Here is an 18416-nt window from a genome sequence, read left to right as displayed (position 1 = left end):
GAACTCGATCGTGAGTACGCGTTGAGTACGTTATTTCCGTACAAAAATTGGGACCCGACTGCGATACTTGACACCGGCATTGTCGCATCGCTCGATACGAGTGTGTACTCAGCGTCTATCCTTCAGGACACGGGCGATTTTATAGCGATGACAATTATTTCTGAGTAGCCTGCGACCTATAATTGTTGATAATCTAGAACTGTATTGAATTTCCATGGTATACTTTGCAATAAAAGTGTCTAGAAGAGCGGACACCCACCAGGGCGGACTCACCGAAATGCCAAAGTTATGATTTTTACGGATTTGATATTCGATTCTATAAACGAGTGTTGATATTTCACCGTTCACCATTCACCGTCCCGTGGCGGCGCGGCGTGGCGGCGGTGGCCAGCGACAGTCGCGCAGGATCGCTGTGTCGCAACCCAGAGCCGGTCTAGCGATTATCTAACTGTGACCGACACCGCTGATGGGTGTCTGCACTGTTGCCTGTTGTATTTATTACTAGATATTTCAAACGGTATACATTTTATAGGAAGATATTATTTACTAGATTAATTCCCTATCAAGGTTTGGCCTGATTCTGTGGCATTAGCCATTACAGAGTCAAGGTTCGATACCTGTTCAAAGTATCTTTGTAGCATCTCGCTTGGTGATCTTAGTGTATTTATTTCTCTATTGTATATGCTCCCAGCATTGCCAGGAGAAGAAGAACTCTTATCTCGAGATTGATGATTTTAAGCCGTTTCCTTATTAACTATTATACTATTACTGGTAATATTATGAAGATTACTTAAACACCGTGGAAGGGAGCTCATTCTAAAGCCGGATGGTACATGGCAAAAAAGATCTCTGGAAACGCAATGTGAATGAACGCAGTGGCTCCAGCTAATATAAATGAACTCTACTCCGGTGGCGGGCGGTGCGATGGTAAAAACGTGATGGTGGAATCATCTCAAACAGTTCCTCAGAGCACTCCATATGGAACATACGGTACAAAATGCAAAGGGAACCGAAGTCCCTCCGCAGACCCAGAGGTTCCAAACGATCCAATGTTTTCGGTCGCTTAGTAACCACGTGTTCCGATTGGCAAGACAGCCTCAGCAGCTATTAAATATACACCCAATATATTATTAGCTAATAAATGCTGGGGATTACGTATTATTATAATGATCTCTAAACGAAACTGGCGCCTACAAAATGGTCATGTCATCAATGTGTGCTGATGTACTAAACTAATGTCCAGGCCATTGTCTACATGTCCTAACTGAAAATTGACGTATCGCCAGCGCCCTCTGACCAGTATGCTAGTATCACATCAGTAGACAGTTGTTGTATTTACAATGTAGACCATCCGCTCCGTCTATAGCCGTGTTTATTGGATTCATCATAAAGAGTAAAAGTTCTCCCGATGTAGATGTGATTTATCATTTATTCGCGTTAAATACAAAAGTGACGAACGTGACCGGTGCCTTAGAGTTACATCACAGAGATCCTCTGACCGAAATAAGATCTAAAAATATTCATTTTTATTTTTTATTGCTTAGATGGGTGGACGAGCTCACAGCTTACCTGGTGGTAAGTGGTTACTGGAGCCCATAGACATCTACAAGGTAAATGCGCCACCCACCTTGAGATATAAGTTCTAAGGTCTCAAGTATGGTTACAACGACTGCCCCACCCTTCAAACCGAAACTCATTACTGCTTCACGGCAGAAATAGGCGGGGTGGTGGTACCTACCCGTGCGGACTCACGAGGGGTCCTACCACCAGTTGTGATGATTTCTAAAAGTAAGCTAGAAACATTAACGTTGTGATATCGGGCTCCAGCAGTCACTTAACACCTGGCGGGCCATGAGCTCGTCAGCCTTTTTACACTAACAGGAAACACAAACACAACATTTTAGCCAATTTGTTGTATATTTCTCGCAAAAGTATAAGTTCATCTGCTTGTTTTATGACAAAGTTACATAACGTACACGCGTTAGCATCACGCTGCTTTCAAATCATTAGATCATTTGGTCACGGTTTGGTTGATATTCGTTAGGCCGGTGCTTAGCATTGCACACAAATGAAAATAGATGAATAATACAATAATTTACATTCAAACCAGTAGTATAAGTCTTTATAAATCTTTAAATATTGATTTCGATCTAATATACAACTACAAATACTTATTTAAATTATTTCTCAATGAAAATGGCAGTAGCCACAATACATTATTTGAAGTCTAAAGTGACCCAGAGGTTCGAAGGATTCCTCCCACCCATGGACGTGGAGTGAGCAACCTTGCTCCCACCCATGGACGTGGAGTGAGCAACCTTGCTCCCACCCATGGACGTGGAGTGAGCAACCTTGCTCCCACCCATGGACGTGGAGTGAGCAACCTTGCTCCCACCCATGGACGTGGAGTGAGCAACCTTGCTCCCACCCATGGACGTGGAGTGAGCAACCTTGCTCCCACCCATGGACGTGGAGTGAGCAACCTTGCTCCCACCCATGGACGTGGAGTGAGCAACCTTGCTCCCACCCATGGACGTGGAGTGAGCAACCTTGCTCCCACCCATGGACGTGGAGTGAGCAACCTTGCTCCCACCCATGGACGTGGAGTGAGCAACCTTGCTCCCACCCATGGACGTGGAGTGAGCAACCTTGCTCCCACCCATGGACGTGGAGTGAGCAACCTTGCTCCCACCCATGGACGTGGAGTGAGCAACCTTGCTCCCACCCATGGACGTGGAGTGAGCAACCTTGCTCCCACCCATGGACGTGGAGTGAGCAACCTTGCTCCCACCCATGGACGTGGAGTGAGCAACCTTGCTCCCACCCATGGACGTGGAGTGAGCAACCTTGCTCCCACCCATGGACGTGGAGTGAGCAACCTTGCTCCCACCCATGGACGTGGAGTGAGCAACCTTGCTCCCACCCATGGACGTGGAGTGAGCAACCTTGCTCCCACCCATGGACGTGGAGTGAGCAACCTTGCACTGTACGGTAGATAAGTATTTATTAAAGGAAAGCATTCGAAAAAACTCAATCACATGTTATTTAAAAAATATACAGATTAGTACTGTCATTGTTAAATGATTATCGTGTGATGTGAAATATTATTTATTTCTTTACCGCGGGATAGTTTCGGTTATTACAAATTCTGCAGACACGTGGTCACTGAGAGCACGGTGTGTCAACAACCTGTTGTTATTGTAAATGTGTCGTCCCCTGTGGTCGTCCCTGACTTATTATTGGGAATTCCTTATTTCAGCATTATATTATGTACTTACTCAGATAATGTAAATATTATGTTATTCAACAAGCTTTTATCCTAATTAAATATGTTTTGTTGTATGTATGAATCATCAACAAAAAATATTTAAGCTTGTGAATAATATTTATTTTACTTAGCATTTTAGACGAAATTCCGGAAAGAATTAGACATAAGGCCTAAATCCCAAGCACCCTGTGCCGCGGCTGCTATTCCCTTGAAATCGGGACACACAGGCACACACGCCAATACTTCGCAGCAAGAACAACTCAGATGGCACTACTTATCGCTTTTTTTTCCTACCTAAGTTGAGAGCCTTGAGAGGCTATATCAGCTTAACCTTAACTAGTAGGTGAGCTCACGGGGCTCAAACCTGACGACGTTGCTAACACGAACCCTAGCAAGAGCCGTGCTTCGCAGAATCTACCACTGAGAAGATCCGGCGAGAAACTCAGTGGGCTCTGTCTGAGGATTAATTTACTCGTCGAGCCTTTCGTCGCAAGCGACGGGTTCGACGACAACGTTGGCCGGTGCTTGATGTACTTAAAAGCACCGTTAGTGGATCGGGAGGATCCGAAATGACGTGTTTGAGGCGACGTCGACTGCTTTCCATTCTGTCCGCAGGATCGGGAATGTAGTTACCGACGGCCACGATGAGAGGGTTCTCGTATCGTGCCGCTTTGTCGAAATGGCTACTCATTTCGCGCACCTACGATATACAGTACCACCGCTAAAGGAATTCAAAACTGTAGACAGGAAGGCTATAATAACAACATGCCTGTAAGAAGGAGAAGGCAATTGAGGATAGGAAACTGCTAATACGAATCCGATAATGGAATTAGTAGCAACAATTAGAGGTGGCAGAGGATGGGCTAGGGTTGGACCCATGTCGTTTCATGCATTACTCAGGAGGCTGTTCATTACGGAGAGTCTTCTACAAGAGAAATAAATAATAAATCAATTCCATGACAAAACCGTTTATTTTCGCAAACTTCACAATAAATTCAACGGGGCAAGCAGTTCAGGTGCCGTCAGGCCGCGCTGACGTCACCGGCGGCGTCAGGTTACAGCGCCGCTGATGAGAGACGAGCCTATGCAATAAAGAGCATAATTATAGAGTACATGCAGACAATACTTACATACATGTAATCGTCAACAACTCAAACATACTGTCAATTTTCTGGATCTTTTCCTTTTTATATCAAACTTTGAGGGTGTCAAGGCAGTTATAGTATGTTCTTTTTTAAAGTTGTTTCTAAGTCGATAGGACCGCCGGTGAACTCGTATTGAAGGATGCGACTGTGCCGATGTTCAAATGGTTCAGACAGGTACCATTTATTCTCAAGGAGTGCGTACTTTACACATGTACACACTTCCACAAAGAAGAAATTGATGTCGTATTATAAAGATCAAACCTGCAAAATTATAAAATTGCGTAACTACTGGAGCCCGCCAGGGTGTACCAATTTTCTACGGCGAAGCGGTCATATCTGGGGCCGCCGTTGTATAATCCAATATGCAAGGGTTCGATCTCACGCCTCAAGGTGACGGCAACATTCACGTTATGATTTCTACGGGCCACGGTAACCACTTAAGACCAGTAGGCCACGAGGTCCTTGACCAATCTAAGAAAAAGTGCATAAATAAATTAGTAATATTATTCATGCTATTTCTAATTCAGTATCATTAACTCAAATAAATCCTCAGGTGCTGCATGGGCGCTCTCATTCTCAATTCCCGGTTGTTGGCGCTCGTTACTTGCTCCACCACCCTGCTCTTCGGAGACTGACCTTCGCGCGTTTGATGGGCTCAGGGTCCTCTGCATGATGTGTGTCATAATAGAGCACGTGTGCTGGATCACAACGCATACTTTTCTGGCCGACACCAGGAGATATGAACAGGTATTCAAATATACTGTCTCAGTGTGGTGTTTGTATGGTCCGGAGCCAGTAGAGATTATATTTTTATTTTACACTAGCTGGCCCCGCAGACTTCATAGTGCCTCAATCGATAAATAAAAGACCTAAGCTTTTGTACAAAATAAATTTAAAACAAACAAAAGGATTCCGTCTGACGGGGGACACACCAAAGGAAAAACAAAATTGTTGTTTTTATTTAATTCGGAGCGTTTTCATATTTATCTACCTTTTAAACCTTCTCTGGACTTCCACGAATAATACAAGACCAAAATTAGCCAAATCGGTCCAGCCCTTCTCGAGTTTTAGCGAGACCAACGAACAGCAATTCATTTTTATATATAGAGATATAGGTAGTTAATTGTTCTAAGCTTTCCATGAAAGTCTGTTGAGTACCTTTTCAATATGAACGTTGTCATCGAGAAGAGCTAAGCACTTATGGACATTCCATAACAGACCCGTCGAGCCCTGGATGCAATGCTGATGGCGAACAGCACGCTCGTGGTGCAGATTTTCTTCATGATGTCTTCCTTCCTGCTCGCACACAAGCTGCTGCAGCAGAGACGACGGGGAGAGCAGGTGCCTGTCGTGCGCACTTTCTTCGATACTATGATTAACAGGATCATAAGGTAAGACAAAACGTGTAAGTTGCACTAGGAAGGGGTCACTTTCAGCAGTAAGCCTCTTTTTTTACTACCTAAGCTGGTAGCCTTAGAGGGCTATGCCAGCGTCACCGAGCGAGATCAGGCTCTGATGTTGGTAGAAGCACTGACAACAACAACAGTTACACGGACGCCGGGCCGGTCTAATATGTGGATGGCACTGTACATCCCGGGACATGCTGTGAGAGGCTGCGACGCTAACTTGTAGGCCTCTTTGATATGATAATGATGAATAATAAGCTCGCTGAAATTTAGGTGAAATTAACGTCTTGCCCATCAAATACTATCAAGATGTGTTCCGCAGAGTGAGTCCTAGTTACTTCGTGGTGGTTTGGTTCGCTGCGAGCTGGTGGAGCCGCGCCGGGTCGGGCCCGATGTGGACCCCGCTCATCGAGGCCGAGGTCAACATCTGCAGGAACAAGTGGTGGACCCATCTGCTGTACTTGAATAATATTGTCTATGCAAACGACAAGTGTCTCATACAGACTTGGTAATTTAATATTGTGTTTGCATTTGCATTTTATATTAGCTTTGAATTACTTTTTTGGTTACACTGCCGGCCATAAATTTAAGACCGCACTTAACAACATAATTATCTATTAATTGTAATAAAATCCCATAAGACAAATAAAAGAAATGCACATCTACATATTCTATTGTTAATATTGAATATTTAAAGAAGTAATCCTTTTGTTTACTGAACGTAAACAGCTGTGAGTTAAATGAGTTATTGGACAAAAAAATCTATTGTTTTCAAACACGGACAAACGTTGGGTTAGAGCCAGATGGTAGAGTCATAATAATATCTTTACAATTGCTCATTACTAATTACTTTTTTTGTTTCGCATTGGTCAATAATTAAGATTATTTAGCTTCTGCAAACACGTGTTTCCGAATTCTTATTACCTGAGCTTAGTTGGATTTGTTCACAAACAATCTCAATTAGTCTGAACTTGTGGTTTCTACAGTGAAGACATCTTAAAATGGGAAATTCACGCAAAATTAGCAGTGAAGTGCGTTCAGCCAGTGTTGTTTTACATAATGAGCCAATTCTGAACCTGAGATTCCTTCACAACTGAAGTTATTGAGGACTTGTGTTTAAGACACAATAACTCGATACAGGGATACAGGCAATTTTCAAGATCGTCCACGCTCGAGAAGGCCGAGAGCTACCACGTCTAATGAAGATAATTTCATAATTGTTACCAGCAAGCGAAATAGACGCTTAACAGCACCAGAAATTCATTTTGAAGTAAACAAAACCCAAGTTAAACCTTTATCATTGACTACAGCAAAATTGCGACTGAGAGATGTATGAGTCTGTATGATGTATACTGAGTATGTATGATGTATGGTCGCGTCGACGTTCGAAAACCTCTGCTAAGACCACAAAACAAGAAGAAATGGATGTAGTGGGCTAATGCTCATCGAGATTGGACTGAAGCAGATATTAAAAAAGTTATTTGGACCGTTGTATCCAACATTGAACTATTCAGTTCAAAACGAAGAATTTACGTTCGACGCAGTGCCTAAGAAAAATGATCACTGTGTAGTCCATACAATCAAGCATGGTGGTGGCTCAATTTGGTCTGGAGTTGCTTCTCTAGCCAAGGAACTGGCGATTTGATCACAATTGAAGGAATTTTGAAAAAGGAACAGTACAAATAAAATTTAGAGCAAAATGCCGTTCCTTCCGGGTTGCGATTAATTAGAGATGGAATCATTTTCCAGAAGATAATGATCCAAAGCATAGCTCAAAATTATGCAGAGGATATTTAGAAGAAAAAGAGGTACAAGGGATGTTAAAAAAACATGATTTGGAAATTGGAGCAATGTATCACAATAAGCTATCAACAAATTGATTGCCCGTATGCCGAAACTTACAAAATAGTCATAAAATGCAACGGAGAATTTTTTGATGAAAAATCAGTCTAGCTAAGGCTAAGGATAGCTAAGCCAAAGGATAGAGCCTTTTTTAGCATGGGCGTTATATTTATTAGCATATTTCTTTACGCGTTTAAAGTATGTATATTTTGACAAACAATCAATGTTTTATTATATGATTAAAGAAGTTAATTAAAGATTTAATATTTTATTGGAGTTTTATTTTATTTTATTTTCCTGCTTTAATTATGGTGTCTTAAATTATTGGCCTGCAGTGTATCTCGTATGCTTAAAATACACCCGATAACTATTTCGGTACATTTATGTAGGTAAGCGTAACCGTATTCATCGCAATATTTGATGAATTATATGTGACCTCGTCTCAAGCACAACAATGAAAACAATTCAGTAAAGACCTTAGTGACTCAAAACTTGTGCAAATTGGACAGTAAAAATTATCTTTCAAAGCAAGCAATGTAACGCGCGCGTGACTTCCACTATAAACCAAAGTTCAACTGGAGAACAAATTTTGAATTTCTTGTTAAGGTATTTAGCAGCAGACATGCAGCTATACGGCCTGTCTCTCCTGCTGACCCTGGCGCTGTGGCGATGTCGGAGAGGCGCCATCTACGTGTTGACGGCGTTACTGGCAGGCTCCATCGCCTTGCTGTTCGGCCTCGCCTACACGTGGAGACTGGTGCCGACTTTTGTGATGCATCGACCGGAGTGAGTGTCCTCCACAACCGCACTATAAAAGCTTTACTGCTTACAGAACCTCAGCAGTTCCGCAGCACCAGCAACAATGTAGACATTAACGCCCAGGTAGTGTTAAATGGATAGAATTTGGCACATTGTGTGGTTGTCTGTTGCACTGGTCTACTGCTGGTAGGGCGGAGCCAACGCAAAGGAATGCAATGGTTCTTCGTATTCAGCTACTAAAGAAATTTAAGAACCGATTCCTTTTGACAGAAGCTCCATTTTAGTTTAGGATTAGCGGCCATCAATACAATACCATTGAAATTTCAACTTGAGAACCTAAACTGGGTACATATTTATGATATGCTCGATGCACTCTCTGCTTCACGAGCTGCCAGTCCATTTGTAAGTCCGTTGGTACGTAGCATCACGAACAACTGCTTTGGTATTCTTATAGTATTTCAGTACGTTATAGTAGTCTTGGTAGTAGTAGTCTTGGTATTCCAGTAATGACCGCATAAATATATTTTGGCAAACGTTTTCTGACCGCGGCTCAAGTCAATCAACATATGAGTATTAAAGGGACGTTAGGGTCCAAGACATTTTCGTATTCATTTCTAGTAGATATGGTTTTTAGGAAAATATAATAATTAAATACATCGTTGAAAGAACTTTATTTATAAGTTTCTCGTCGACGTGAGTGGCGTCTGATGCTGAACTTGACGTCAGTTTAGCTCACGGCTCACCTGGTGTTAAGTAGTTACCATATACATCAACAACGTAAATGCAGTCACGCCAGTTCTAAGTCTCATTTGTTTACAGTACAACGGCTGCCTCACTCTTGAAACCAAAACACATTAATGTTTAACGGCAGAAATAGGCAGGGCGGTGATACCTACCCGCACTAGCTCACAAGATTCCCTAGCCTCAATTTTTATTTATAATATTAATACTATATCTTTGGAACTAAAGTGGGTCAATCGTATTATCAAATGGATCTTTTGGTGAACCGCGGTTCATAGGTTTAAAGTTCAATAAATTAAATAAACTATTTATATAAATACAAATTATTATAATTGCAGATCAGTTCGAACAACATACAGCACGGAGCCCTCGTTCAATGTCCTATATCAGTCACCTCTGGGCAACGTGCCGGGAGCGCTGGCAGGCTTGCTGCTGGCACATCTGCATCATCAGCTCTTGGACTCTCGCATCGTGCTCAGCAAATATAAGGTGGGTCTTCGACTTATTCCAGCCAACTCTTTCCGTTCCAATGCCAGATCAAATCGTAAAACTAGTTTTAATTGAATGACAAACATTCGCTACGTAAAACTTTTCATCGAATTAAATGGCTGTAGGAATCCCAATGAGGGGATTTCTCTTTAATTAAAGAGAATTAATTATAGTAGCGGTATCAGAGGCAGCCTTTTTGGTGTTTCAATCTCATGTCGTTGATCAAACTGAATAATACAAAATTATAACAAAAATTATAGTCGCCTTCAACAATATTTGATGCGAATGTCATCAATGTAATTGAGGTATATAATATGTGCATTGTTAAGGATAACTCAAAAAGTAGGGGTAAGATTTTGATAAAAGTATATGGGACCACATGAAGCAGCAAGCAGTTTTCAAATAAGAACAGAATCATCAATATTGGTTCACCTATATAGGAAAAAGTTCCGAGGTAACTTACAAACATAAAAAAAAATACAGGATAATTGAAATCCTCCTTTTTTAGTCATTTTAAAAATCCAACATAGACATTTTAGTAGGTACGAGATTGCCGATCAGGATAGTGCAATTTACTCAGGAGCTATGTATCTAAATGGACGAAACCTCATAAGAAGTATGATAGGGTGGAGTCATACTGTTTAGCGGCAGGTGCACTATTAACAAAATGCGGCAAAATGCGACTTCGAATAAAATATAACTTCTAATGGTGACATTGTAAATTTGACTAATACTCGTATAGTGGCGCATAAATTGATACTTTCCAACTCTACATTTTATAAAATTATACAAACCACACCTCATTGTCGTTTGCGAGACGTTCCTACTTTAAGTACTATTCTATGTACTGGCATGTAAAATTATCTTAAATTACATGTACAGCTGTACAAAATAAATAGTGTGTTTAGTAGTAATTTGTAATCACTTTTATGTGATATAACTCAAATGGGTATAGTTAAATAAAATAGTCGGCATTGCTTCCTTACGCTATTACTGGAAATTACGAGACAGAACATACTGCACATAAATTCACTGGGCTAGGCTGTGTCGAATATTATTGGACATGCAACAGAGGAGGGCTGAGGAGAGTCCTTGGCGGCTGGGCGGTCTCTTTGGAGCACTTTAATATTATCTCTGAACATGTTGTCGTTGTAGTCCTAGAGTACCCCGCTGGTTCATAGGACCCTCACAAGTTGTCTCCACTTAACCCGTGTCTTGCGCTTGCCCCTTGACATCACTCCAGGTCACGCCGGCAGTCCTCATCTTGTGCTCCACGGTGGATTATGTTTAGTCAGAATAGCTCTCCGGACGGGCTCACTCCGGACTAAACCGATATAATTCGTTGGTTGTGATGTTTTTCTTAAATCATTTTCCCTTCCTTCTCATCATTAAAAATGTACACTTAAAAATTTTCCGTGGAATGTGATTCGGACATTCAGAGTTAACGGTTTGTGCCTAATTATAATGACTTAAAGGTACTTCGCTCTAATCCCGGAGACGCCTAGACGCCTCGAGATAAATAGTCTTAAGCGCCTGAACTTTCTTTCTCGTTGTTTTTGTAATCTGGTTGTCGTTAAACCATAAAAATTTGTTGACCTCATTTCTCAAGGTGGGCCTCCCATCCAGACACTGTGTTGTGATGCCTCTAGGACTGGGTAGCCTGCTAAGTTAGTGCAGCACATGTATTAACATTTGTGTTCGTACGCGTGTGAAGTGGTTCCGCTGGTCGGCGGTGTCGTCGGTGTGCGTGTCGGCGTGGTGGGTGGCGGCGAGCCCGCTGCTGCTGGGCCGGGGTGCTCCGGGGCGGGGCGGGGCGGCCGCGCTCGCTGCACTCGAGAGACCCATCTTTGCATTCTTCGTGGGCGTCGCCTTGTTGGGAGCCATGCACGGAGTACCTTGTGAGTTGCACTTTCATATAAACAAACTCCAACAATGATGTATTTTTTTAAAGTGAAACTTCTTTAGAATCGTTGTGATTTCAAACTCGATGAAACGAAAAAATAAGTCCATAGAGACACAAACACATAAATGTATAGGATTCAGCCGGAGAGAATGAGATAGAACACATTAGACGTTCTCAGTGTAGTGTTTTTTTTTAACACAGCGCCATCTATGAGATTTTTTAATACTAACGTGTGTATAAAACGTCTTGTAGTGAATTTTAATTTAGGATTATACGTGAAGTTAAAATATCAATTCACAGAGGGCGCTACCTCATACTATAAAAGATAATTTACAATTATTTACTAATGATAAAATTTTACTTAAACTTAGCCATTTAGGATAATTGTATTTTAATTTTTTAAGGTTTCCTTTCTACCACGAGTGAATAGCACACAATGACATATTTTTTTAAATTACAAATGCAAGCCAATAAGATACAAGTGCTTATTTCAAACGCGAAAAAGTCATGAGTTTCAGTTGATGATTGAATTAAGGAACTCATTTCTCAAGATGAATCCTGTTTTTGGGTGTGCCGTAATCTCGTCTTCTCATCTGAATCCAGTGCAATACCATCAGCTGTGCAATGATTGACTAATGATACTTCAGCCCCGATAGGTAGTTTCTTGTCGTGGCGCGGGTGGGGCTGCGGGGCGCGGCTGTCGTTTGGCGCGCTGCTGCTACACCTGCCACTCAACAAGTCGCTGGTGGCGGCGCGCCTCGCACCCACACAGCTTGACAGACAATCTGCAGTAAGTACCACCCAGCATTCTGGCGCATGGCGAGGCGAGTGCCATTTTAATACGCTTTTATTAGCTTCAGACGTATGTATGTTTGTAACGGAATCTTTGAACATGATTTTGACCCCCTGCAAAACGTCGGATTAACTTGAAATTTGGTATACTTATTAAGGACCGATGATAACTAAATTTAAAAAAAATATGGAAAAAATTGAAATTCAACTAAAAATTGAAAAATAAAAAATAGTTTCAAAAAACTAACAAAAGACGCTTTTATAGAAAATCCAACAAAATAATAGAAAATAAATTTTAATAAATTTGAATTAAAAACAGTGTAAGAAAAAATGATTTTATTGTAAAAAAAAGCGTAGGCTGCATGGTATCAGTAGTTATAAATATTTTATGAACAGATATGAGTAGAAGGGTTATTTTGATAATATCCTGAAAAGCAGCCCACGCTTTTTTTACAACAAAATCATTTTTCCTTACACTATTTTTGATTCAAATTTACGAATATTTTTTTCAATTTTTTTTAGTTGGATATTCTATAAAAGCGTATTTTGTTAGTTTTTTTAAACTATTATTTATTTTTTGGTCAGTCACTCTGCGAAATATTATTTAAGACTTTCGTTACGATACTTTTCATGGATGTCACATACACATACATGACTTGTAATTTAAGTTTGTTTTCCTTACGTTCCTACTCTACCCTCCATATTTCTGCTGTACATGATGTCCCACAAAAGGTATATCAAGCTGATATCAAGCTATAATATCAACAATGTAGAGTACGTTAAAATTGTAAAAAAAAAACTAATTCGTAATTAGTACCTTCATACAAACACTAATTTATTAATTGTTCAACTATTCGATGATGGCCACTAATTTATACAACAAAAGTATTACGATTAGACTGTTCATTCTGTTAAACGCTACGGAAAGAGGGTAGAGAGTAGAGTTAAGAGCTCCGGTAACTACTTAACACCAGGTGGGCCATGAGCTCGTCCACCCATCTAAAAAAGAAAAAAGAAAAAACTTTGTTATCTTTTGATATGTGGCCAGCTCTATTTTTTAATACGAATCATGTAATGGTACCTTGCGTAAAACACAATTCAAAGGTTGGCAGAGGAATAGTTTTTTCGTTATGTTCAAGTACACTTTATTCCGAAACTAATTAGTCGGGAACATATTATTTTCGTCAAATCGCTTATTCTATTGGAACACAGTATCCAGTTTTTAGCTTGACATACTTTTTGTGGAGCACCCTGTATGCACCTAATCTAAATTTCAGATCCTAGAATGGTTCGGCGTGGCCTCAGTGTCATATCTAGCAGCGCTGCCCCTCGCGCTCTGTGTGGAGCTTCCCGCCCAGCGACTGCACCGCGCGCTCTCAGCACTCCGCCGCCGGTCACACGCCCAGTCGGATGTAGCACCGCACGATACGCGACAAAAGACTGACTTGTAGTTCATGCCGCAACCAATAGCTTAACAACTATCAATACCTACCCTGTGGTTATAATTTTAACTGTTTAGCGACCTTCAACTAAGTACGTCAACAATGAGTTAACATTCGCTAAAATTAAGTGGGAAACATAATCATTGCATGGCAATCTCAAAACCCTAAAGTGCGCTCTACACTCCGGCAGAGACGTCTGGGCCAAATGTTTTGCCGAGACATGAGATCGAGAGCGGCCCTCCACATTCCGACTCACGCATGGCCCATTCAGAACTCGTACAGGATGGACTTATTAGAAACTTCTGCCGCTTCTGCTGCCTACTACGATTATATGTTAGTAAAAGAAAAAAAGTTATAAAGCGCCGTTTCTAAAAAGGTTAGCTCGAGATCGTGCGTCCATTTCGTTTATTGCCGGTGGAATAATCAAAACTATTCGAGACGAGGAATGTGGAGGAGGGCTGTCTCGCGCAAACAAAAACTCTTTGATAATATCAACATGAAACCAAGAAGCGAGACTACACAAATGTAGGCGAGACTTGCCGAATAGGGCCTATAAACTCCCGTATTCGGCTAGTCTCGTGTAGTTTTACCTAGAATGAGCGCGCTTAACCAACAGCTATGGTTAATGACATAAAATGGCGCTACTAAATGGTACTAAACCTTAACGGTGATATGCGTTGTGGGTTAGTGTTGTAGTTTAATAAAGTTTTCAGAAATTGTAGTATTTTTAAATGTTAGTGTTTACACTTTATTTTAAAATTATGTATATATTTGTGTAATACAGTAACTTCAATGTAAGGTAAGGCTCACGACTTCTTCGACTAACGCTGCGCATTTACGGAGCCCTCAGTTTTGCCGTGTAAGCTAGTTTCATTTGAAACCATTGCGTAGGACCACCGCAACAGCTTTGTATATGTAAACTTTCGAACGAAAATCACTCGTCGCACCGTATCCATAAATATATTATGGTCAGGTAGTCTTTAAAAATACACTTTTGCACACATCGGCGAAAGGCACCATGTACCCATTCATATGGATGGGAGAAAGGAATTCGAACATTTCGTCGGCATGTTATCTATATACCACGTCAAGGTTATGTGAAAGTGTAGTTTTCCGTAACAATGGGTTATTTTATTGACTTAAAGGAAGCCTGTGTCGCTCTCCTAACATACAATTATCACTTTAAAAAAATCATATCATTTCGTTGCTTCTTTTTGACGTGAAAGAAAGGCAAACACTTTTGTATCAATAATATTAGGATGTATAAATAGGACGTGTTGCGATATATTATCGCGCCATGGCGCTAATGCTTAACAAAATAATGTGTTAAATTAAAATCAATATAAACCATTGACTTTCTCTTAAAATGATTGAACTAATATTTTTAACTGTTACTAGTTTGAAATATCGGGTACACATAAGAAGGGTGTGACAACTTTGATGATACAATTGATGTTTTAAAAATATTTTGTAAATTATATTAAAGTTGAGAAATATAACTAGGAACGCTCGATTTTTGTGGCCATCGAAATTTCCTACCGCAACAGTATCGCAACTTACACATCAGCCATGCATTATTGTATATATTTTATCTTGGCGAGTGGGGCCATCAACTTCATGTAACTTTAACCATTATTTACTTTACTGGTTACTGTACCCTGTGATCACTCAAGATTAACTTATTAACAGACAAATCTTTCAACAAAGTGGCTGATTCAGCACCAATCTGTTTAAAGCTGCATTCCACCAGCCCACCACCACGGTTCCTATTGCGTATTAGATTCAATAGAAGCGGAGGGGAATGTGTAACTAAAATTGGACAGCTCTGCAACAGCTGGTGCTGAGTTGCTGATGTGCAGTGTGAGCTTGTATGGTTAGACACCACTGTCCTGTGCGTCTGTACAGTGAAGCCGTCATGACTTCTATTACTATACTATCTCAGAAGCAGTAGTGGCCAGTGGAATTTGACTAATAATAATTATAGTTAGTTGACACTCCGTGTCTCATAAATAAAAAAATAAAAACACTAGTTATTTTCCAAATTGTTTTTTATTTGTTTTCAATCTTTTGATATTCACACCCACAACGACACATCCTATCACATATCTGCTGACAGTCTCAGTAAACTTGTTACACTGTTTGTAACTAATCTAAATTCGAACATAAAACATTCAAATTAAAAATATTTTGCATAAGAGGTTGTCGTGTCCTAAAGGATAAGATGCCTAGTTACACACATTTAACAAACATGCATGATTGTTGGTGGTAGGGAGGGATAGTGTGAGCCTGCAGGATTTATTTTTGACCATTAAGACAGTATTTATCCATACAGTACAACTGGGACTTTGATCTCAAACCTCATGGTAGATGCAGGCCTTCTTAAAGTCTATAGGCTCCAGTTACAGTGCAAAAAAATTTAAAATTATATGGATAAAACATTGTCAAAACTGGGCCATTGGTTAAGTTTGGTTTGTACAAGGCAGTTTATAATAACTTTTTATATTTAATTACAATAGTCACCTCCGCATAAACCACACAAAGATATTTCCTCAAGCCAAAACAAGATTGAACTATTACCCATAATATGGACAAGATTTCTAGATTATTGGGACTGATATAAGGATAGAAAATAGAGATTAAACATTGTATTGATTGGGAGTCACAATAAGTCACCACAGGGTAGCATCAGTGTGTAGTGTCTATTTGATCAAATGGTCCATGAGACCTAAGGTGTGTAAAGCAGATTGAAGAGTGACCAAAATCAATAAACAGAAAATCTGGAACGGGACCTTATTGTTACATTTGAGAACATAATAATAATCTTTGAACAAACAGTTGTTCAATTTCCAAAATTTGTATTTTTCTGACTTAGATATATCAATATATAAGAATGATAAGGAAATAATTCCTTGACAATTGAAATATAAGACAAGTACAACTTAAGCTATCTAAAAAATATCTTAACGCTAGCGTCGAGATGGTCCTGACCCACCTTGCCAGCCTCCACGATGGCCCCCACCTCTTCCACCTGCTCGTCCTCGACCAGCAGCTGAAAATTTCAAAGATTTGTATTTTACTTCTTGATTCCTCTAGATCTGTGAGCAAGCTTACAACCCACTTGATTAATGATTTACTGTGGCCCACAAACATCAAAATAAGGATGCTGGTTGGCATGATACTTGAGATGAGTATGAAGAGATACATATATTTGATCGCTCAAATTTATTGTAGTTACTGTCCAGCTCGTCAAATCAATTCACATTTCTGTTTAGCAACAGAAATTTGCAGTAACTATTTTAATACACAAGAATGGGTTTTCACAAATGTAATAGATACAGTTATTAGTTTGCATAACATTATGTAACATAGGTTTTACTTTAGATGTGTGAGATTTTGTGCATTGGGTACTTGACATGGTCTCATCATTCACATATTTTCTTTAACCACCCAAAGTAAAACTGTCAATAACAGATAGTTGAATGATTAGAAACAATTAACATTGGAACAAAATACTGATTTGATATTACAAAACTTAAAATTGCAAATTTGACATTGTATGTCTATATAAGCACTCAAGAATGAAAAATTGTAAAATATTCTCAATTACTATTAAAAAACTGTGACAAAAAAATATCTATACAGGATATAAACAAACAAGACATTTAACAAATCAAAGCTACAAACTACCTATTTTTTGCTCATTTGACCCAATTGATCACTATGTAATCAATGCATTTGTACTAATTTTAATGAAAGCTATTTATTGATTGTAATTCAATGTGCTTTCTTTCATATAGTTCTTACTTGCATACGTTTTCTACTTAGAAATTTTAGTTTAATAATTTAGTTATGTAGTGCAGTAATTCTTAAATAGACTTTACTCAAGTCTAATTTATAACAAGACTAAAGAAATGGATTGTTCTAAGCTAAAGATGTTTATTCTTTTTAAGTCTTTGAATTAAACGAAATTAAGAACAATGTATATTCACAATTTCAGTGCTAGATGGAATTAGACTGCAAGTCAGACAGCACTCATTCATATATTAACACTCGTATGTTGTCTTGTTGATAATGAACACAATCACTACGTTTGTGATGCGAGAGACCATTTAGATACCTAGCTCGATAAACAAATCACATACACACTATTTTTATATTGTTTATTACCTTGGGCTCGCAGTATCGCACTCTTCCCTCGTCCTGCAGTAGGTTTATTCCCTTGCCTTTTGAACATTGGCGCGTTCTTCAACATGTCCGGTAATATTAAAAATCTGATCTTGGAACCACGGATGTACACATTCTCGAGCTGTGCAACTCGTCCATCTCTGTATGTGACTGTTACGAGAGTCATTTGGCAATTCATATTATCCTCAGCTTCAATTAATTTCCCTCTATAAACTTCACCGGTATTTGTTTCACAAGTCACTACATGACCTTCCGCCTCGTGAAGTACTTTAATAGGCACACCGATAGACATGTTTACGTTTTAGTTGAGAAAAACGTACGTTAAAGGACAATAATTCAGTATTATTTCTTAGATTATTTACGATAAAAATGGGAAAGAATATTTCAAAAAAATTAGACGCTTCAAATCCATAGACATCTAATATAATATGGCGGCGAGCTCCG

The 18416-nt window shown here is 39.7% G+C and overlaps 2 protein-coding genes across 3 annotated transcripts in view; one reads left to right on the top strand and one right to left on the bottom strand.

Moving 5' to 3' along the window:
• LOC114246748 (O-acyltransferase like protein) overlaps positions 1-15829 on the top strand; it is a 26183-nt gene extending 10354 nt beyond the window's left edge. The window contains exons 5-12 of one of the 2 annotated variants that reach the window (XM_028179422.2): positions 4967-5160; positions 5632-5804; positions 6142-6327; positions 8268-8447; positions 9500-9650; positions 11365-11548; positions 12210-12343; positions 13623-15829. In XM_028179422.2, coding sequence (XP_028035223.2) covers positions 4967-5160; positions 5632-5804; positions 6142-6327; positions 8268-8447; positions 9500-9650; positions 11365-11548; positions 12210-12343; positions 13623-13796 — 1376 coding nt within the window. In that variant the 3' untranslated portion in view covers positions 13797-15829. Of the gene's footprint in view, positions 1-4966; positions 5161-5631; positions 5805-6141; positions 6328-8267; positions 8448-9499; positions 9651-11364; positions 11549-12200; positions 12344-13622 lie in introns of both variants that reach the window. The other variant, XM_028179421.2, reaches the window with a different exon arrangement.
• On the bottom strand, positions 15818-18416 carry SmD3 (small ribonucleoprotein particle protein SmD3). The gene is made up of 2 exons (XM_028179425.2): positions 17955-18416; positions 15818-16836 (listed from the first exon to the last, which is right to left on the bottom strand). Exons 1-2 carry the CDS (start codon positions 18262-18264, stop codon positions 16754-16756), a joined length of 393 nt encoding a protein of 130 aa, XP_028035226.1. The 5' UTR covers positions 18265-18416; the 3' UTR covers positions 15818-16753.

The sequence above is a fragment of the Bombyx mandarina genome, chromosome 16 (genome assembly GCF_030267445.1).
Source record: "Bombyx mandarina strain Sakado chromosome 16, ASM3026744v2".
Taxonomy (NCBI): domain Eukaryota; kingdom Metazoa; phylum Arthropoda; class Insecta; order Lepidoptera; family Bombycidae; genus Bombyx; species Bombyx mandarina.
Note: the sequence above shows the minus strand (reverse complement) of the source record. Positions and strands in the feature narration are given on the sequence as shown.

Excerpts from the sequence above, each read along its gene's own strand:
- SmD3 (XM_028179425.2), bottom strand. The coding sequence starts at position 18,264 with ATGTCTATCGGTGTGCCTATTAAAGTACTTCACGAGGCGGAAGGTCAT. Across the intron at positions 16,837-17,954 it reads TGCGATACTGCGAGCCCAAG|CTGCTGGTCGAGGACGAGCA; the intron begins GTAATAAACAAT and ends TGAAATTTTCAG.